The sequence below is a fragment of the Pelodiscus sinensis genome, chromosome 3 (genome assembly GCF_049634645.1).
Source record: "Pelodiscus sinensis isolate JC-2024 chromosome 3, ASM4963464v1, whole genome shotgun sequence".
Lineage (NCBI taxonomy): Eukaryota > Metazoa > Chordata > Testudines > Trionychidae > Pelodiscus > Pelodiscus sinensis.
Genome location: NC_134713.1, coordinates 3,691,755 through 3,714,136, shown reverse-complemented (window position 1 = coordinate 3,714,136; position 22,382 = coordinate 3,691,755). Strand labels below are relative to the sequence as shown.

Sequence of the window (22,382 nt, the reverse complement as noted above, 5' to 3'; positions counted from 1 at the left end):
GGAACAGACAGACAGACAGAGACAAACTCTCTCAAGGACAGAGTAGAAAGCTATTCCTTTCTCCATCCCTGTCCCCTGCTGCCCCAGTGGGGTTATAGCTATCCTGGTCCACATCTCTGGCCCCTTGCTGCCCTCCTGTGGTCATTATACAGCATAACTATCCCTGCTATCACAGCCCTTCCTTTCCATGTTATGGGAAACAATTGCATTCCAGGCACATCCCATTGTCCTGGCACAACCAAACCCTGCCCTTGGTGATAAGTTATGATAAGAGGAAGCTACATACAAAATTTGGTGGCCTTAGCTCGTACCATTTAGAAGGCGTTATTGAAAAAAAAGACATGCCGACGGATGGATGGACAGACGGGCAGACAAACTCATGCACAGACAGAGTCGATTGTTTGCTGAACCACTGAGGCTACGTCTTCACTGAGAATTCTTCCAGCAGAAACTATGCTAGTGAGAAACTCATTAGCATAAATTGCGATCTCTCCAGGACAGGCATAAGGATCTTGAGCAAAACGGAGTCCACACTGCTTCTTTTTGCACAAAAAGAAGTGGCAGAAAATATGCTAATGAGATCACAACTTATGCTAAATAGTCCCTCATTCGCATATTTTCTGCAGGAAGACCTCACAGTGAAGACAAAGCCTGAGTGCTGACCTAAGGGCCGAAGACACAGAGGAGGTTGCTCACCTTATGCCGTGGGTACTGCTCTTGGGTAAAGCCCTTGCGCAGGTGCAAAACAGGTATCTGTATCCGTGGAAGTGAGTTGCGGATATGTGCACTGACCTCCACGGGCGCGGATACATGCAGATTTGCAGGGCTCTACTTCTCGGGATGAAGGGGGTCCAAAGGAAGTTGCGTATGCCGGTGTTAATTGCACATTGGCAGGACAGTGCACGTAGGCGTAAGGGGGTGTGCTCGAGTGCAGACTATGCCCAAGCAGGCCAGAAAAGAAGGAGGAAGCACAACACATACCTAAAACCCCAGGTGCCGATTTTATCCTTTCCCCAGGGTGCTCAACTGCCCCATAACCCCAGACCTTGCCTCCATTCCACTCCTTACCACTGAGGTGCCCACCCTGCCTCGTCCAGCCCCCACTGCACCCCTGCCCCATGTACTCCTCTCCCTTGTGCCCGCTCCTTGCATCCCCTCACCGCCTCCTGTACACCCCTGAACAGCTGACTGCCATGGGAGGGAGGTACTGGGAGGCAGGGAGAGGAATTGATCAAAGGCCACCCACCGGCAGGAGGCACTGGGGATGGGGGTTGCTAGATGCTCATGGGTGCTAAGCACCCTCTCATTTTCTTCCCTTGGTGCTCCAGGGCAGGAGCACCTAAGGAGTCGGCACCTAAGCAAAGAGAGTATTTCTCACTCATGCAATTCCCTGTTATTTCAGAGTCCCCAGCATTGGTGCCAATTGGTCCCCACCCATTCCTGGTCTGTGACACACAGCTATTGAGTCTCCTGAGAGCGGTAATCCTCTGGGCTGTGTCTAGACAGGCAAGTTTTTCTGCAAAATCATCTACTTTTGCAGAAAAACTTGCCAGCTGTCTACACTGGCCGCTTGAATTTCCGCAAGAACGCTGACGATCTCATGTAAGATTGTCAGTGTTCTTGAGCAAATACTGTGCTGCTCCCGGGCAAAAGCCCTCTTGCACAAATCATTTGCGCAAGAGGGCCAGTGTAGACAGCACAGTACAGTTTTGCGCAAAAAACCCCGATGGCTAAAATGGCGATCGCGGCTTTTTTGCGCAAAACCGCGTCTAGATTGGCCACGGATGCTTTTCCGCAAAAAGTGCTTTTGCGGAAAAGCGTCCGTGCCAATCTAGATGCTCTTTTCCGAAAATGCTTTTAACGGAAAACTTTTCCGTTAAAAGCATTTCCGGAAAATCATGCCAGTGTAGACGTAGCCTTGGTGTCATTCTGGCGGTTGGGCTCAGCGTGGGGGTGATGGGGTAGGGTCTAGTGGCCGGTGATACACCAGAAGTCAGAGTAGAAGATCTGGTGGTCGTGTCTGGCCTTCCATACTATGACTTGATGACACAAAGTAGTCCCCACCTGGCTACACCTCCGTGCTGTGCCTGGCACTTCCTTTCAGTCCCTCGTGTTGGCCTCGTTTCCGGAGTGCTTTGCTGGTATTACCTAGCTAAAAACATGTCTACGCCGCCCTTCAGGGGCACCATGGCGTTGTATAGAGCAGAGTGCACCAAAGCGCCGCCCCGTAATTCTCTGTGCGGATGCTGCAGAAGGGACCGGATGAGATCTGGTGCGAAGAGAACGATGTGAACTCGGAACTTTTAAAATTAGGCACCTAATGAAGTGGCCTGACTTTCAGACACAGCGCCCAGAGACATCCCATGGAAAATACTGACAAGGAGCTGGGGACCAGGGATACTTGGGGAAACACTAGAGTTGCCAGCTTTCTAAACTGAATACCTTTGGCCCGCCTGAGCCCCGCCCCTTCTCCAAGGTCCCACCCCTGCCACGCCCCTCTCTAAGGGCTCACCCTCACTCACTCCAGCTCCGCTCCCTGTCATTCACTCTCCTCCACCCTCACTCACTTTCACTTGACTGGGCAGGGAGCTGGGATGCAGGAGGAGGTGACGGCTCCACTGTGGGGGGGGGGGGGAGGGGCTCCAAGGTGGGGCCAGAAATGAGGATTCAGGTTGTGGGAGGGGGCTCCAGGCTGGGCCAGGGACTGGAATGCTGGAGCGGGTTTAGGAGGAGGCTCGGGGGTGGGGTTCTAATGCAAGAGGTGGCTCAGGGTTGGGGCAGGGGTGCAGAGTGTGGGACAAAGTGTGGAATATGGGCTCTGGGAGGGAATTAGGGTGCGAGAGGAGGTTCCAACCTGGGGCAGCAGTTTCAGGGTGCAGACTCTGGCGGGGTGGCACTTATCTCAGGAGGCTGCGAGTCCGCAGAGCAGTGGGGCTGGCTTTGTGCTCCTCCTGGGAGCGGCCAGCATGTCTGTCCCCAAGGTGGAAGCACGGCCAAGTGGCTCTGCGTGATGTGTGCTGCCAGAGCCATCAGGCACCGCCCCTGCAGCTCCCATTGGCCACGGTTCCTGGCCAATGGAAGTTCATAGAATCATAGAATCATAGGACTGGAAGGGACCTCGAGAGGTCATCGAGTCCAGCCCCCCGCCCTCAAGGCAGGACCAAGCTCCGTCTACACCATCCCTGACAGATGTCTATCTAACCTGTTCTTAAATATCTCCAGAGAGGGAGATTCCACCACCTCTCTTGGCAATTTATTCCAATATTTGACCACCCTGACAGTTAGGAATTTTTTCCTAATGTCCAATCTAAACCTCCCCTGCTGCACTTTAAGCCCATTACTCCTTGTCCTGTCCTCAGAAACCAAGAGGAACAAATTTTCTCCTTCCTCCTTGTGACACCCTTTTAGATATTTGAAAACCGCTATCATGTCCCCCCTTAATCTTCTTTTTTCCAAACTAAACAAGCCCAGTTCATGAAGCCTGGCTTCATAGGTCATGTTCTCTAGACCTTTAATCATTCTTGTCGCTCTTCTCTGTACCCTTTCCAATTTCTCCACATCTTTCTTGAAATGTGGCGCCCAGAACTAGACACAGTACTCCAGCTGAGGCCTAACTAGTGCAGAGTAGAGCGGCAGAATGACTTCACGAGTTTTGCTTACAAGTTGCAGAGGCGGAGCTGAGGGCGAGGGCATGTGCGGAGTATCCCTGGCTACCCGTCCACCTAGGAACCAGAGGGAAATGCCACCCGTGTCTGGGATCTGCGCAGAGCCCGGGTACCACTCTTAACCCTGACTGGAGCTGAGATATTGTGTGTGTGTGTGTGTGTGTGTGTGTGTGTGTGTGTGTGTGTGTGTGTGTGTGTGTGTGTGTGTAAACAAGTCAGCCAGAGAAAGGGGGCATGTGGAAAGGAGACAGAAGAAGAGATGCCGAAGAAAATGCCAAAGGAGGAAACCAGAGAGAACAAGGAGCGAATGGAACTATGTGGGAGTGGTTAATTTATGCAAATGAAGTGATGCGCATGCATTGAATGCCATTAGATCATTTATCTCCAGCAATGTGGCCGTCCCAAGGGACAGGTGTGGACTGACGGACATCCCTGCAGCTCACCGTCTTTCTTACTGCCGTCGTTTTCACTGACGGGGTTGCCGCTGGGTTGGGTGGCCAAGCCAGGGAGCTTCTCAGACAACTGTCTCCTCGAATTCTCCAGCACCAGTGGTTTAAATGGCTCCCGGCCGACGCACACCAGCACGCTGGGGCAATGGAGCAGCGCTTGCATGCTGTCGATCTGGAGGGAAGAAAAGAGCAGTGGAGTCAAAACATACCAGAACAGTCTCCAAACAGATAACAAAGAGGGGGGAGGATCAATTGTTCTCCGTGTCCACCCTGGCGAGGACAGGCGGGGCTCAGCTCAGTGTACAACAACGGAGACTCGGGTTCGATCCTATGGGAAACTTTCTGACTGTAAAGCTAGCTCAGCCGCGGAACAAGTTACCCAAGGAGATTGTAGAATTCTTGTCACTGGAGGTTAAGACCAGGTTTGACAAACATCTGTTAGAATCCTAGAACACTAGAACTGGAAGGGACCTCGAGAGGTCTTCGAGTCCAGTCCCCTGCCCTCACAGCAGGACCAAGAACCATCTAGATCCGTGGTCACCAACCAGTAGATCGCGATCTACCGGTAGATCTCAGGGGCTCTAAGAGTAGGTCTTGAGCCCTCTCTGAACTGCACACTTGTGCAGTACATTTACATTAGATTTCCTCATGTAATGTAAGCGGGGCTTCAAGGAAGGGGCGGGGCTTCAAGGAAGGGGCGGGGCAATAGATCTTCGCCTCTTCTGAGACTTAAAAAGTGATCTTGGGTGTAAAAAGGTTGGAGACCACTGATCTAGATCCATGAACTAGCCACATTTTTCTGAAACTGTAAATAATATAGTGGCTACTGCTCTAGTCAACTAGCCACACTCAACCAGCCAAATCGCTACATGTGGTTAGCATGTTGGACACCACAGATCTAGATCATCCCTGACAGATGTTTGTCTATCCTGCTCTTAAATATCTCCAATGATGGAGATTCTACAACCCCTGTAGGCAATTTATTCCAGTGCTTAGCCACCCTGACAGTTAGGAAGTTTTTCCTAATGTCCAACACAAACCTCCCTTGCTATAATTTATGCCCATTGCTTCTTGCCCTATCATCAGAGACCAAGGAGAACAATTTTTCTCCCTCCTCCTTGTAACACCCTTTTAGGTGCTTGAAAACTGCTCTCATGTCCCCTCTCGGTCTTCTCTTTTCCAAATTAAACAAGCCCAATTCTTTCAGTCTTCCCTCATAGCTCATGTTCTCTAGACCTTTCATCATTTTTGTTGCTCTTCTGTGGATCTTCTCCAATTTCTCCACAGCTTTCTTGAAATATGGTGCCCAGAACTGGACACAATCCTCCTACCGAGGCCTAACCAGCGCAGAGCGGAGCAGAAGAATGACTTCTTGTGTCTTGCTCACAACACTCCTGGTAATGCATCCCACAATCATGTTTGCTTTTTTTGCAGCAGTGTCACACTTAGGGGTGGTCTAGGTTGGTCCGGACCTTTTGGGAACCCATCCAGCCAAGCGTTTTTATTATTCTCTCACCTTTGCTTCATCTTCCAGCCCCAGCTAGGAAGGATACAGTGGACCCTATTTATATGAGCATCACTTATAGCAGGGCTTGTAGCAGCGGCGAAGAAGAGCCTCCAATCACTTCATGGCACTCAGGTCTGCTGACAGGGTGAGCCAATTGTTCCAGGGCTTGGCAGCAGCGGTGGCTGGAGCTATCGACCCTTTAAATTGCTACCAGCGCTCTGGGAGTCTCTGAGGGCTGCTTGCGGGAGGCTAGCCCCAGCTCCGCCCCTTCCACCCAAGGCCCCGCCCCTTCCAGGGGTGCAGAGTCTGGCCCGCTGACAGCAGACTTTCTCCTCCTTTTCGGGTGTGTCTACACCGCAACAGAAGGTGTGATTGGAGCTCAAGGAGGCACTCCCCCTCCCCCCCAAACACACACACACACACACACACACACACACACACACACACACTGGCTTTGATCTGGCTAGCACAGCTCACAATAGCAGTGAGGATGCAGGGGTGTGGGATTCAGTGCCGTCTGACCGCCTGATTACACCCCCGGGGAGCCAGCCGCACCTGTAGCACTTGCATTGATGCCTCTGCTGTCACGTCTCCACTACTGCCTTGAGCCAGGCGAGCTAGAGTAAAGCTAGCACGGGTTGGTCTCCCCACGGGGCAGTCACACCTTCGATTGCAGGGTAGACGTACCCGGAGAGTAACGCTGCTCTCCCCAACGGGAAACGTTTACCGCCGCGTCATCGGATTCCACACAGCTAGTTCCTTCACAGCATGGCAATTGCGTTCCAGAGCCGCGAGCCGCTCTTCTCCTCCTCCTCCTCCCTTCCCCTCTATGGCTTTGTCTGCACACTCTAGCACTGTCCGCACTGACGCTTCCCAGCGCTGGGACGTGCTGCGTTTGGGGATGGGTGTTTTTTCACACCCCTGAGCAAGAAAATGACAGCGCAGTCGCTTGCCAGTGTAGAGAAACCACGAGAGAATGAGAGAAGCGAGGCCGCTAGCTCCCGGTTCTGTTCCTTGCATAGGAAGCAATGAACAGAAAAACTTAAATGACTGGCGCTAGAAGGGTGCACTGTAACGCTACTTTATTTCTTAAAATCCAGAACCTGAACCCACCAGAGTGTCCTGGTCTACGCGAGGGAGTTATTTCGAAATAAGCCCCCTTAAGTCGAATGAGTAAGTGGAGCGTCCACACGGCCAAGCCCGTTATTTCGAAAGAGCGGGCTGGTTATTTCGAAATCTGCATGCCTGCGTTCCTCGGGGAATAACGCCGGTTTCGAAATACTTATTTCAAACTAGCGGGAGTGTGGACACTCTGCTGTTGCTTTTTCGAAATAACGACTCCCCAGAGTCATTCGACGTGATTACTCCCCAGAACTTCCTAAGGCGCTAAGTGGAGATAGTGCGTCTGCATTAACAGAGCCTGCCTCGGACTCATTTCGAGACTCCCCCGTGGTGGGGACTCGCTATGTTATTTCGGGAGTTCTTATTTCAAATTTAGTTATTCTGAAATAATTTCCTAGTGTAGACCTGCCCAGAGATACAAAGCAGGCTACTCCCTAAGGCAAAAGGGACACACCTCACCCCCCCCCCCCCACTCAAAGCCAGCGTGTTGTCAACCTGTGGAACTCCTTGCCAGAGGAGGCTGTGAAGGCTAGAACTATAACAGAGTTTAAAGAGAAGCTAGATAATTTCATGGAGGTTAGGTCCATAAAAGGCTATTAGCCAGGGGATAAAATGGTGTCCTTGGCCTCTGTTTGTCAGAGGCTGGAGATGGATGGCAGGAGACAAATCGCTTGATCATTGTCTTCGGTCCACCCTCTCTGGGGCACCTGGTGCTGGCCACTGTCGGTAGACAGACTACTGGGCTAGATGGACCTTTGGTCTGACTCAGTACGGCCGTTCTTATGTTCTTATGTAAGCTTGACACTTAGCATACTGGCTGCTGCAAGACCAGATCTCATGCTTCCCTACAGGGCCCCTGCTACTCTGGGGCTTCAGCTAATGAGGACGCACCACTTATTATTTCGAAATAAGGGGGGCTATTTCGAAATCACGCCTGAGTGTAGGCCAGGCCCGAGAGATACTGCTCGAGATTTTAAGAAATAAAGCAGTGTTGCCATCCAGAAAGTGTGGTTTTGTCTTGCTCTTGTTTGTACGTCGTGAAAAGAATGGGCAGCAACCCAAGAACTTCTGATGAAGCTAGAGCGCACCTCTTTCAGAAAGACATCTGATCTTGATTTTAAGTGATGGAGATGACCTAGTGCTAAAAAAACCCAGAAGTCCATGTTGCTTTAGATTTCCCATGGATTGCGCTGCATCGACAGTGAATGCTGAATTCAGCTTTCCTACGGCCAGGTTCAACCACCCTTTCTCACAGTGGGGTGCACCCTACTCTGCAAATAAGGGTGAAAGAATCTGCCCCCTAGGGCAGTGTAGCCTGTGAGCAGGGCTTGATGGGCCAGGCCTGCAGAATGAAACCCTAAATGGAGAATAAACACCAAAAGTTGATGCTCCAGGAATTAATCATTATAATAATAATTGTAGCATCTAGAGGCCCCCCTAATATGTCAAGGTATGTCTACACTAGCCCCCTAGTTCGAACTAGGGAGGATAATGTAGGCATTTGAAGTTGCAAATCAAGCCTGGGATTTAAATATCCCGTGCTTGATTTGCATCTTACCGGCCGGTCACCATTTTTGAAATTTACAAGTCCAGACTAACTGCCCACGTCTACATGCAGCAGGTTCCCGGTATTTCGAATTAAAGCCCTAAATCGAACTACCTGTTATTCCTCCTACAAGGGTACATCTACACTGAACAGTTATTTTGGAATAAGCTATTCCAGAATAGTGATTCTGAAATAGCTTACTTCAAAATAGCACGTCTACACTGCAGGGAAGCCTCAAAATGAGTCCGAGGCCGGCTTCTCTAATGCAGATGTGCTATCTCGATTTAGAGTTCCGGCAGGAACAACTTAGAATGGCCCTGGTGAGGGGCTATTTTGAAATAGCAGCAGTGGATCATCTACACACGCCTTATTTCGAAATAGATATTTTGGAATAGGCGTTACTCTTTGTAGAATGAGATTTACAGAAGTCAGAATAAGCAGTCCATTATTTCAAAATTATTTTGAAATAATGGAATTTCTGTGTAGATGCTCGCATAGTTATTCCGAAATAACTTTTGCTGTGTAGACACAGCCAGAGAGAATATCTGGCCTGGGAAGTTTACAATCTAAGTAGCACTTTGCCTAAGTGCACAACATGAAAGATCCCACTTCAGTGCAATTTTTTTTAATTAAGAGGAAAATACAAGATGGAACCAACCCAGAAAGATCCATCTAGTTGCATATCTCCCTAGCTGGTTTATATTTCTGTCTTTCTAGACTATCAGTAACGATACAAGTGCTTTTTTGCATAATTTGAAAGCGTCCCAGACAGTTTTAATCCATAATTTTCAAAAAGGAGCAATTTGGGGGTGGGGATGGGATTGGCCTACATTTGTATTAAAAAAAATCAGTTTAAAAATGGTCTGTTTTTCATATTCCACCTCTTTTTTTCTTTTCCTTCTCTCCACATTTCTTCATGTTGCCAACAGGAAGAAAAAAAAAGTGGGGAAAGAAAAAAATATAAACCAAAACCAACCCCCCCTTTACACACAGGGGTTCCCTCCTCCCCCAGATTTCAGGCATGAGAACAAAAAAAATCTAGAAAAAATGGAAAATTAATTTTTGTAACAATGTTCATAAAAAGGCCATTTTAAGGGATGAAAAATACTTTTATTCAGACTTTTTCTCTCAGCTGCAGTATGCATTTATCTAACTATTTATACCACATGCATCGCCGTGGCAGCCTGAATGCAGAAAATATATGATGCTCGCTTCTTTATTGGTGTAAATACGCACAGCTTGAGAAATCAATGGAGCTAAGCCAATTTATACTCACTAAGGGGTGGCCCATGCGGCATAATCAGAATTCTTTCTTAAGGAATATGCTTATGGGCACTTTGTTATTTAAAATAAGATGTCCCTAATGTAACATATGAGGCATCAGCAGCTTTCTAGCTCTGCATGCCTATATAAGCAACACTTTTTTAATTAATCACTGGGAATTGTTTGTAATTCCTGTAGAACCTTGATGTTCCTTTAAATATTGCATTTATTTGTACATACAGCTGCTGCACATGAAGGGGTTTTCACAGTCATTTGGATCACATTGTTTTGGTCCCAAACACTCCCCGTCCATCCGCCAAACACAGATCCGTAGGGCGGAAGCAACAGCTCAATCAGCTGCAGCAAAACATTTCACCCACTGCTCTGCAACAAACCCGTCCTGTTGATGATGGGGCGCACAACACTGCCACTCAGGAAAACAGAGGACGTCATTCTCCAGGACAATCAATACGGCCTCTTTCATAAATACTCAATTATTTTCAAAATAGAGGACCTAAACCTGCCCTCAGCATCTTCCACACACACGCAGCATGCTGCAGGATGAAACCCACACACAGCTTCTTGTGCCTTCCTTTTTGTTCCATGGCAATGAGAAATTAAAATGATAGACCCACTTCAGCACCTTTCCCTCATTCAAGAGTCCTAAACTCCCTGGCTACATCTAGACTGGCATGATTTTCCGGAAATGCTTTTAACGGAAACGTTTTCCGTTAAAAGCATTTTCGGAACAGAGTGTCTAGATTGGCAGGACGCTTTTCCACAAAAGCACTTTTTGCGGAAAAGCGTCCGTGCCAATCTAGACGTGCTTTTGCACAAAAAAGCCCCGATCGCCATTTTTGCGATCGGGACTTTTTTGCGGACAACAAATCTGAGCTGTCTACACTGGCCCTTTTGCGCAAAAGCTTAGCACAAAAGGGACTTTTGCCTGAATGGGAGCAGAATAGTATTTCCGCAAGAAGCACTGATTTCTCACAGTAGGAAGTCAGTGCTTTTGCGGAAATTCAAGCGGCCAGTGTAGACAGCTGGCAAGTTTTTCCGGAGAAGCGGCTGATTTTCCGGAAAAACTGGCCAGTCTAGACACAGCCCCTGGGTGAAATCCCGGCCCAACAGACGTCCACAAATTCCCTCTGACGTCAACCGCATGGTCTCTAAGTAAAACAGCCACATGACAACTTCGGGCCTGATTCTGCCCTTTCTTTTCATGGACTAGTAACTAGTTCCATTGTCTTGGTGTGAGATATCAGGCACTGAGCAGTCAGGATATGCATCCTCCATCACTAGCTCTTGTGAGAAGACTCCAGACATAGTTTCCACAAATGTTTTGTGGAAACTTTTGGGAGAATGCTGGAATTGGTTACGGTGAGTGAGGGACTAATTTATAGTATCATAGAACACTAGAACTGGAAGGGACTTTGAGAGGTCATCAAGTCCAGTCCCTTGCCCTCACGGCAGGACGAAGCACCAGCTAGATCATCCCTGACAGGTGTCTGTCCAACCTGCTATTAAATATCTCCAACAATGGAGATTCCACAACCTCCACAGGCAATTTATTCCGGTGTTTAATCACCCTGACAGGTAGGAAGTTTTTCCTAATGTCCAACCTAAACCTCCCTTGCTGCAATTTAAGCCCATTGCTTATAAGGAAAGATATTTATAAAACAACCAACTAAGTTGGCTAGTATCAGAGGGGTAGCCCTGTTAGTCTGAATCTGCAAAAGCGGCTAGAAGTCCTGTGGCACCTTAGGGTACGTCTAGACTACATGCCTCCGTCGACGGAGGCATGTAGATTAGACAGATCGGCAGAGGGAAATGAAGCCGCGATTAAAATAATCGCGGCTTCATTTAAATTTAAATGGCTGCCCCGCTCTGCCGATCAGCTGTTTGTCGGCAGATCGGGGCAGTCTGGACGCGCTGCATCGACAAAGAAGCCTTTCTTGATCGGCACAGGTATGCCTCGTGAAACCAGGTTTACCTGTGCCGATCAAGAAAGGCTTCTTTGTCGACGCGGCGCGTCCAGACTGCCCCGATCTGCCGACAAACAGCTGATCGGCAGAGCGGGGCAGCCATTTAAATTTAAATGAAGCCGCGATTATTTTAATCGCGGCTTCATTTCCCTCTGCTGATCTGGCTAATCTACATGCCTCCGTTGACGGAGGCATGTAGTCTAGACACACCCTAAGGTGCCACAGGACTCCTCGCCGCTTAAGTTGGCTAGACGGAGGCATGGTGACTCTCACATTTGTAAAGGGTGAAAACAAGAAGCAATGGACTGAAATTGCAGCAAGGGAGATTTAGGTTGGACATTAGTAAAAACTTCCCGCCTGTCAGGGTGGTGAAACACTGGAATAAATTGCCCGCGGAGGTTGTGGAATCTCCATCACTGGAGATATTTAAGGGCAGGTCAGACAGACACCTGTCAGGGATGATCTAGAAATGTGCTTGGTCCTGCCATGAGGGAAGAGTACTGGACTTGATGATTTCTCAAAGACCCTTCCAGTTCTAGTGTTCTGGGATATATTATATATATTTCACTAGTGTGTGAATATGTGACTTGGGGTGTGTCTAGACTACCTAGTTTTGTCGACAAAAGTGGACTTTTGTCGACAAAACTATACCAGCGTCTACACTACCGCTGAGTTCTGTCGACATAACGTCGACAGAACTCAGCAGTTTTGTCGACGCTGGTATACCTCATTTTACGAGGCATAACACCTTCTGTCGACAGAACTCTGTCGACAGAAGGTGTTATTGCCTGTAACGTTGCGTCCAGACTACGGAGTTCTGTCGACAAAGCAGCTTGCTTTGTTGACAGAACTCAATGTGTCTGGACGCTCTTTGTCGACGGAAGTTTTGTCGACAGTATCTGTCGACAAAACTTCCATCGACAAAACGCGGTAGTCTAGATGTACCCTTGATGAAAAAGCAGAATGTTCTCTTTTCATTTCCATCTTTCTCCATACAAATGAAGGGCTGTTTTCAGCATTTGGAAAGCTCTTATTTCTCTGTTAAAAAAGCAGCGTTGTCTGCCAAAACACCCTCAAACGCTATCCCTGGAGAAATAGAGATTTTCTTCTTTCTGTAACTTCACAGTTTTTCCATGAGGGGGTAGAGTTTTGCCATTCTTCGCATCAGGCAGAAATAAACAAACAGCGACGTGTTTGCCAGGCTAACGTTATTTTTTTAAATGTTTTTGACCATGGATTAAATGAACAAATATTGAGGAAAATAAATATGGTTTAGCAAATGAAAGTTCACACAGCAAAACTGGGTGGTTTCCTTTGGTCTAAGAGTCTATGGAGTTTGTTAGCTCAGTGTTGGGTGGATTTTCCGATACTATCAATTGTCATAGCTGCATTGATTTCAATGTATGACAATTAACTGCATGTTAAACCAGAAAGCAGGAAGACCCAGATCCACAAAAATATTTAGGCTTCTCACTGCCACTGCAATCAATGGAATCATGTGGATCTGGGTGTATCAGTCCGTTTTGTCACAAACTACAGCCGGAAGGCACGTTGGGCCAAATGCTGATAACGAATCCCCAAATGGCAGGAAACACACCTGGATGTGGATTTCCATAGAGAGCAGGTGCAGGGAAAGTTTTGCTGGAGTTTTCAACACTTTCGTGTGACCCTGTTTGAATTGGTCAGAGATTTCTCATGAAACGGGGTAAAATTGAGTGTGAATGTGAGGATTTATTTTGAGATTATGATCCAGATGCACAGCGGGTGTACAATGGCACAGCTCACTGCATGTCAATAGCGCAGGGCCCGTTTACAGCAGCTAAGCAGCTGATCCGAGTGGGAATCATTTATACTTGGTCAGTGTAAAACAAAGCGGGATGGGGAAATTGCACACCTTCTGTGAATGAAACCCAAGACCATGTCTACAGTAGGAAACTATTTTAAAATTAGCAAATTCGACTTAACTCCTGATTTAACAAAATCGAAATAACGTGTCCACACTACGGGGAAGCCTCAAAATTAATCCAAGGCAGGGTCCGTTAATGTGGACATGGTATCTTGGATTGAGAACCCCAGGAAGCACTGGGGAGCAATTACTTCAAATTATTCTGGCGAGTAGTTATTTCAAAACCGCGGGAACAGCGCGTCCATACTACCGCTATTTCGAAAGAACTATTTCAGAATTAGCGTGACTCCTGGGCTACGTCTAGACTGGCAAGTTTTTCTGCAAAAGCAACTTGACAGCTGTCTACACTGGCCGCTTGAATTTCTGCACGAACACTGACGATCTGCTCCCGTTCGGGCAAAAGCCCTCTTAAACAAATGCTTTTGCGCAAGAGGGCCAGTGTAGACAATGTGGTATTGTTTTGCACAAAAAAGCCCTGATCGCGAAAATGGCGATCGGGGATTTCTTGCGCAAAACTACGTCTAGATTGGCACGGATGCTTTTCCACAAAAAGTGCTTTTGCGGAAAAGCATCCGTGCCAATCTAGACGTGCTTTTCCACAAATGCTTTTAACGGAAAAACTTTTCCGGAAAATCATGCCAGTCTAGACTCCTGATGAAAAGCAGGAGTACAGATTTCAAATTAAGTGGAGTGTTATTTTGAAATAACAGGTTTGGTCATGTGGATGCTCTGCTGAGAAACTCAACCTAAGGAGGGTGATAGAAATGTAGCCGTGTTAGTCTGGGGTAGTTGAAGCAAGATGCAGGACAATGTAGCACTTTAAAGACTAACAAGATGGTTTATTAGATGATGAGCTTTCGTGGGCCAGACCCACTTCCTCAGATCAAATAGTGGAAGAAAATAGTCACAACCATATATACCAAAGGATACAATTAAAAAAATGAACACATATGAAAAGGACAAATCACATTGCAGAACAGGAGGGGGATGCGGGGGGGGGGGGGGGGGGGGAAGGAAGGAAGGTAAGTGTCTGTGAATTGATGATATTAGAGGTAGGGAGAGTGGGATGTTTGTGAGTTAATGGTATTAGAGGTGATAATTGGGGAAACTGTCTTGGTAATGGGTGAGATAGTTCAAATGTTTGTTAAGTCCTTGTTGGCAAGTGTCGAATTTTAACATGAATGACAGTTCAGAGGATTCCCTTTCAAGTGCAGATGTAAAAGGTCTTTGTAGCAGAATGCAGGTGGTCAAGTCAATGAGAGAGTGTCCTTTCTGGTTAAACTGGCAAGAAACTGTTTTCTCTTTGTGATCTTGTCCGATATCTGTTTTGTGGGCATTAATCCTTTGGCATCCCCCTCCTGTTCTGCAATGTGATTTGTCCTTTTCATATTTGTTCATTTTTTTAATTGTATCCTTTGGTATATATGGTTGTGACTACTTTCTTCCACTATTTGATCTAGGAAGTGGGTCTGGCCCACGAAAGCTCATCATCTAATAAACCATCTTGTTAGTCTTTAAAGTGCTACATTGTCCTGCATTTTGCTTCAACCTAAGGAGGGTTATTTCAAAATAAAGTCCTAGTGTAGACCAGGGCAAAGAGAATACCACTGGCACAAGAAGTGAAACACCTTTGGCTTAGTCTGATATTTTCATTATTTCTTATCAATAATTGTATTTGAGTAGCTTCTAGGCTCCCCTATGATTGTACCGGGCACTGTAGGAACAGGGAATAAAATGACAGTGCCTGGCCCAAAGAGTTTATGATCTAGGGCAGGTCTACACTAAGAAATTATTTCAAAATAACTAAATTAAAAACCAGAACTCCTGAAATAACAATATCAAACTAACATTATTCCCTGGGGAAAGCAGGAGTGCAGATTTCTAAGTAACCAGCCTGTTATTTTGAAATAGCAGGCCTGGTCGAGTGGCTGCGCCGCTATTTTGAAATAAGGGGGTTATTTCAAAATAACTCCCTCGTGTAGACCAGGGTCTAGGTGATACTTTAGGCTCTGGATGTAGTGAGGCATGCAGAGTTTGGTGATAACCCCAGTGCAATCAGTAGGTTTGCTCATTTAGTAAGATACCATTCAATCTTATTCAACATAGCAGAGTCTGCCTTTCTCTTTGATACCTAAGATCTTCTTCTGTCCAGCCTGTCATCCAGTGAGTTCAGCTGCTAGCTTTACAAACATTTGGGACTTCAACCTCCCCGGGCCTCTGCAAGACAGGTAGGAAGTATTGTGCCCATTTTACATACAGATAAACTGAGGCCCCGAGGCCACAGAAAGAAATGTTCTAGCGGAAGAGCCAGAAGTGAGAGAAAAAGGGCAGCCACTCTGTCAGTTTATCTCCATTTGTGGTAGCAACTAAGAACAGTAGCAGCTGTTTGTGGTAGCAGCTAAGAACATTTTTTGGTAGCAGCCAAGAACAGCTCTGGAAGGCAGTGAAATTCACCCAGCAAGTACACTAAGATTGCCGTAAAGTTGCAACAAACCGTGCAAGTGACAGACAGTCATTTTGCTTTTTCTGTGGCCTCCCTTGCAGAAGAGCTAGGATGATCAGAGAGGGGTGAAACAACTTTTATGGAAGCACATTTGCCAAAGCAAAGCTCACAGGCCACATTGGCTTGCTGAGCGTTACATAGAAACATTCTTGAGTTGCCCACAATCTGTGTTCAATTCCAATCCCAACTGATTTTAAGGCCACCAGGGACGATTGTGATCATCTCGTCAGGTCTCCAGCATAACACAGGCCCTACACAACGTCACGCTGAGCTTCCTGCATCCAGCTTAATAACTCACGGTTGGACTTCGGCGTTTCTTGTCAAAAGACTCCCTGTCTTGATGTAAAGACTCCAAATGCTGGTGTCTTTCCATCAATCGACCACACGTCCCTTGGTAAATTGCTCCAAGGTTCTTGGTTCTTATCCTTGCTTGAGAAGCTAACAAGTAAAATGGGAATTTGGTACCAGGGGCCACAAGCTACCTGAATTCTTCACCATAGTGTAATGTCAACGGGTGGAACTAAAGCTGAGCTCTCTGGAGCTTAGTGAATCATAATCCTAGAGCTGGAAGAGACCTCAGAAGGGCATCAAGTCCAGCTCCCTGTCCAAGGCAGGACCAATCCTAACTACATCAACCCGGCCAGGGCTTTGTCAAGCCGAGACTTAAACACCTCTAGGGATGGAGATTCCACCCCCGCCCTAGGGAGCCCATCCCAGTGCTCCCCCACTCTCCTAGTGAAATAGGTTTTCCTAATATCCAACCTAGATCTTAGTGAATAAGCCTCTACAGCAGGGTGGGGAACCTAGGTCCTGGGAGCTGCATCCGGCCCCTGGTTTGCCTGGATTTGCCCCTCCGAAGCTCGGCTCCCCCCCCCAAGCATTGTGGAGTTGGCATTCCAGCCCTGTGGACCCCCTCCCAGACATGGCATCCCCACTCCGCCCCTGCACTCTCCCAGACCCCCCAAGCCACTCCTGCACCCGCCCTCCTGCCCAGACCCCACCCCCAAGCCTGCTTCCTGCCAGCCCCTTCCCACACACCGAACCCCTCATTTTTGGCCCCACCCCTGAATGTAGGGGGGGCCACACGCTCGGCGAGCCAGGACCCCCTCGGCTCTGGTGTGCAAGGGAGATGTGGTGTGTGTGTGGGGGGGGGGTCACCTCTCACTTTTGTGCAGCCCCGGACTGATTTTTCTGTGGGACAGCGGCCCCCGACCCAAACAGGTCCCACACCCCTGCTCTGCTGCTCGAGCTAAAGGCCAGCGGGCTCCCAGCTAAGGCTGTGGAGCAAACGCATTCTCGTGCTGTCAGTGGTCTCGATGCGGCAAGGGAGGACAGTGCCCCACCCCCAGCAGGTGTGTGGATGACAGTAGGACGGAAGGGGCTCATAGACCAGCGGTACCAGGGTATTGGGTTCCGCGGACGAGACTGTTGGCAATGCCGGCCCTGTGATTACAACACAGGCTTACGAGCCAGGAGATCTGAGGCCAGGCTGCAGCGGCTTTGCACTCCTGCTGTGGCACCAAGCAGCCCTAAAGCCAGCTGAGCCGGACCCTGGAGGATTGCCCCCGGCTTAGGACAATCCGCCATTGGTGCTCAGGTTGCTTGCTCCTTTGCCAGGTTTGCTAGGCATGGGGCATGGCCGGGAACAAGGGGGCGTGGCTGCAAACAAGGGGGCGTGGCTGCGAACAAGGGGGCGTGGCTGCGAACAAGGGGGCGTGGCCAGGGGAGTCTCTTGTATTTCTGTGGTCTCTGGCTGCCACAACAGCACCTATGGGCGCATTACCCACCATTACGCATGTACCCCGTGGAGATCTAAGCACATAGGGAGATTTCTGTGGGTAGATTCAGGGTGGGAGGGAGAGAGTTACTCAGGGCCAGTGACAGCTCTTATAATACAGAATAGCCTCCCACAGAGATGAAAGCCTCTTAGCTAGGCTCATTTAGATCCACTGCCCAGGGAGAGAGATGATGACCTTGGGGATTTTTCCCCACCTCTCGTTTCCCTGAGTCTGTTCTGTATGGCGCACAGAGTGCTTTTTAAGCTCTGACCAATGAGAGCTAGGAGAGATCCAGATCATAACGCATCCCAGCATCCTGACCTCAGGCATCTCCAGACCCACAGTCAGCCTGCCATAGAATCATAGACCCCTAGAACCGGAAGGGACCTCAAGAGGTCGAGTCCAGTCCCCTGCCCTCCCGGGGGGACCATGCACCGTCTACAACAGTGATTCTTAAACTGTGTTCTGTGGCACACTGGTGTGCCATGGAGAACAATAGAATTACAATAGAATTCAAAATGGCTGTCCTTAAAGGGGCAGGTGACTTTTTTTTTTTTTTTGCTAAATAACTGAAACCGCCAACCCTTTTATCCCCTTAATAATTTCCCTCCCCCTCCCGACCCTTTTTCCACTCAACCTTTTTTTTTTTTTTTAATCAACAAAAAATCCTTGGTGTTCCTCATAAAAAAAATTATTGTTTGGTGTTCCTTGGTCTTAAAAAGTTTAAGAAACACTGGCCTACAAGATGCCGTGTCCTGGGGCTGCACACATGTAAATCCCTGTAGCACTTTAAAAAACAATCTGCCAGGTGTCAATTCATTGCACGCTCAGGCAGAAAGAAAAGTGTCTTTTGCAAGCTAACCACGAATCCGCCATTAGCCACGGAATCACTTTCCCACGGGAGGCAGGGAAAAGGTGTCGAGTCCAGATCGTGGGCTGGCGTGAACCGGAGTGTGGCCTCGATGGGGTTATAAACCTGCTGACAACCTGGCTGCTGGGTTAAAGCTAAAAACCAACCAGCCGCCTGCCCCCAAAGCCCATCTCCCTTTAATACCGTTCATTGAACCGACTTGGGATGTAGAATCTGACGAAATGAAACCAAACCACAGACAGCGTCAGGGTGGGGCTGAGTTTTCACCCATGGGTTTCCCCAGTCAGCCAGCTGCACAGATTCCATGTCTCCTGCCGATGCCGATGGACAGAGGGGAGCAGGGTCTCGTGATCTCCTTTGCTCTCACGCGGGTGACGCGCTGCTGGAATCATTCTCGGTACCTTGGATTAACATCAGGAATGCTGATTTCCACTGGAGAGGCCCCTGAGTAGCACTGGTGTAAGTGAGCGCCGAGTCAGGCTCTTCCCGTTAAAAGGGTCCATCGATTTCAATAAGCTTTGCATCCTTAATATTTCTAGTACGGAAGGACCTAAAGCTCCCCTAAAGACATCAGGGCCTCACTGTACTAGACACCGCACAAACATCACAACGGCAATCCCAGGCCCAGCCAGCTCAGGAAGAAGAATCACAGAATCGTAGAACACTAGAACTGGAAGGGATCTCGAGAGGTCATCGAGTCCAGTCTCCTGCCCTCACGGCAGGACCCAGCACCATCCAGATCATCCCTGACAGGTGTCTGTCCAACCTGCTCTTGAATATTTCTGGAGATGGAGATTCCACAACGCCCCCAGGCAACTCATTCCAGTGTTTCACCACCCTGATAGCTAGGAAGATTTTCCTAATGTCCAACCTAAAACTCCCTTGCTGCAGTTTAAGCCCATTGCTTCTTGTCCCATCCTCAGAGGCCAAGGAGAACAAGTTTTCTCTGTCCTCCCTATAACACCCTTTTAGATACTTGAAAACCACTCTCCTGTCTGCTCTAATGGTATGTCTAGACTACCCCTTTTTCTGCTTTTTTTTCCAGAAGAGACTTTTCAGAAATTTGGCCCATCTACACTGGGCCAAATTTTGAAAAACAACAACCCCTCTTTCAGAAGATCCCTTCTTCCTCGTGGAACATGGAAGCAGGGGCGGATATAGGGCAGGGCGAATGAGGCAGCTGCCCCGGGGCCCGCGCTTCAGAAAGCCCCGCGCATGTGCCGTGGCAAAGGGGGGACCCCGCGGAATTATGCTGCCTGGGGCCCCGCAAAACAGTCATCTGCCCCTGCATGGAAGACAGGGCTTCCAAGACAGTGCACCTGCTCTTCCACAGAAAAAAGCGGACGAGCAAATGCATTCCGTGGATTCGGCAGAGTTTTTTCAGGATACCTATGGTATGCTGACCCCCCCTCCTCACACACACACAGTCTAGACGTATCCTCAGTCTAGACGTATTCTAAACTAAACAAGCCAAATTCTTTCAGTCGTCCCTCATAGCTCATGTTTTCTAAACTTTTAAACATTCTTGATGCTCATCTCTGGACCCTCTCCAATTTCTCCACATCTTTCTTGAAATGTGGTGCCTAGAACTGGACACAATACTCCAGCTGAGGTCTAATATTTAACAACATGCAACAGGTAAGCAAAAGGGGCTGGAAAGGAGGGGAGCAGTGTTCCCTTGGGTGGGCAACCAGGAGAGATTCAAATGCCGTCCTGATGATTTGCAGAAAGCCCACAGCACCCACTACCATCAGCTTGTGTTTCTATGGGTGGTGCACATCTGCACATGCCTTAGTGCGGGTAACAAAATTTATTCCACACATGGATGGAAAATGAGAGGGAACATTGGAGGGGGATAGAATAGGCATGCTGAAGATAATAGTAAAAGCAAGCGCAGCTGTAAAAATTAGCAGCCCCTGCGCTTTCAGGGGCCACCGTTGCCATCACAAATGAATCAGGCCTTAGAGTCAATTCTACCGCTCTTAGATTCTCACACTCCTGCCCGTCACCACAGTGCCTGAGCACATTCTATGTAAAAGAGATAGCAGCATCTAGGTCCTTCAGGGACTGCATGGGAATCTCTGGCACTTTTCCCTCTGCGGGGTGAAAACCCAGGGCAAAGGCAATTCAATGCAAGTGAAGAGAAAACAAGGGTTATCCAAACAGACCCAACTAGAGCAAGAGTTTTTTCAGAAAAGTAAAATGAAAAACCTCACAGCTGGGCAAAATCCAACTGAGTAGAATTCCTGTCCACCTGGAGAATTCCTCAGGTGAGTTATGACTTCATGGAGGAGGCGTGAATGCAAATTTGTGATTATTAATTAAGAATATAACATAAGAATGGCCATAATGGGTCAGACCAAAGGTCCACCAAGCCCAGTGTCCTGTCTGCCGACAGTGGCCAATGCCAGGTGCCCCAGAGGGAGTGAATCGAACAGGTAATGATCAAGCGATCTCTCTCCTGCCATCCATCTCCACCTTCTGACAACAGAGGCTAGGGACACCATTCCTTACCCATACTGGCTAATAACCATTTGTGGACTTAACCTCCATGAATTTATCTAGTTCTCTTTTAAACTCTGTTATAGTCCTAGCCTTCACAGCCTCCTCCGGCAGGGAGTTCCACAGATTGACTATGCGCTGTGTGAAGAAGAACTTCCTTTTATTTGTTTTAAACCTCCTGCCTGCCCATTAGTTTCATTTGGTGGCCCCTAGTTCTTATATTATGGGAACAAATAAATAACTTTTCCTTATTCACTTTCTCCACACCACTCATGATTTTATATACAAATTGATTTTTATATAAATTATTATTAATATATTATTATAAACCCTAAATTACTGCAGTGGATCCCACTGATGTAACTAAGATCAGACTCTGGCTGTAAGTTCAATAACTTAGCTACCTCCAAGCCCATCTCTACAACTCTTCAAGCTCTGAAAATGAACTGGGAAATTTTGCCTCAGAAGGACAACCCCAGGGAGCATAGGAAAGCCACTGCTGGCTTGCTCACGGTGCTGAGAGTTACAGGATTGGTGTCTCTGTGAAGGAGAAAAGAAAGCGTTGTCGGAAATGGAGTTGCCAGAGGGTTCCCTCATGTCAGAATGGATGCCCACTATAGAACAGCAACTAAAAAAACATAAAACCCTATTGGCACTTGGCCACCTGTTCCCAAAAGGATTCTGCCTTCAGATAGGCATGTGCTATGCTTATTGCAACCCCTAGCTATGTCTACACTGCTACATTATTTCAGGATACCGGAGCATCCTGAAATAGCTATCCCGTGTCGTCACAGCAAGCCCGTTATTTTGGGCTCGCTATTTTGATGTCCCTATAAACCTCATTCCAGAAGGCATACGGGACGTTTCAGAATAGCGGCTTATTTCGAAATAAGATCGAAATAAGATACGCAATTTGCATAACTCAATTTGTGTATCTTATTTTGAACTATGGTTCAGTGTAGACGTAGCCCAGGGGAATAACCTGCAGCCATCTGCCGAGAATATACAGTCCAGATTTCTGTGGGCGCTGATCACTCTTCCAACCTTTCTGGTCTTTGTCATACCAACAAAATAGACCGGAATCAGAGGGCGAAAGACAGAGAAGATTCAGTGCAAACTTCTGGGCCAAATTTGGCTGTAACGATCTAGTATCTTGAGCCGATTATCAATTGAGTGAAGCCCTAAGAACAGTGTGCGGAGGGTGAGGGTGCACTCTGTTTTTAGCTTATCCCACTGCAGCAGCTGGAACTATCTGAAATTCAACCACTGTAGCTACAGGGAGCTG

General features: G+C 48.0%; 1 protein-coding gene across 1 annotated transcript in view; it reads right to left on the bottom strand.

Annotated features, from left to right (window-relative positions):
* RP1L1 (RP1 like 1) overlaps nucleotides 1–22,382 on the bottom strand; it is a 46,425-nt gene that overhangs the window by 8,515 nt on the left and 15,528 nt on the right. The window contains exon 3 of the mRNA XM_075923139.1: nucleotides 4,109–4,286. Within this exon, the coding sequence (XP_075779254.1) occupies nucleotides 4,109–4,286 (178 nt within the window). The remainder of the gene's footprint in view (nucleotides 1–4,108; nucleotides 4,287–22,382) is intronic.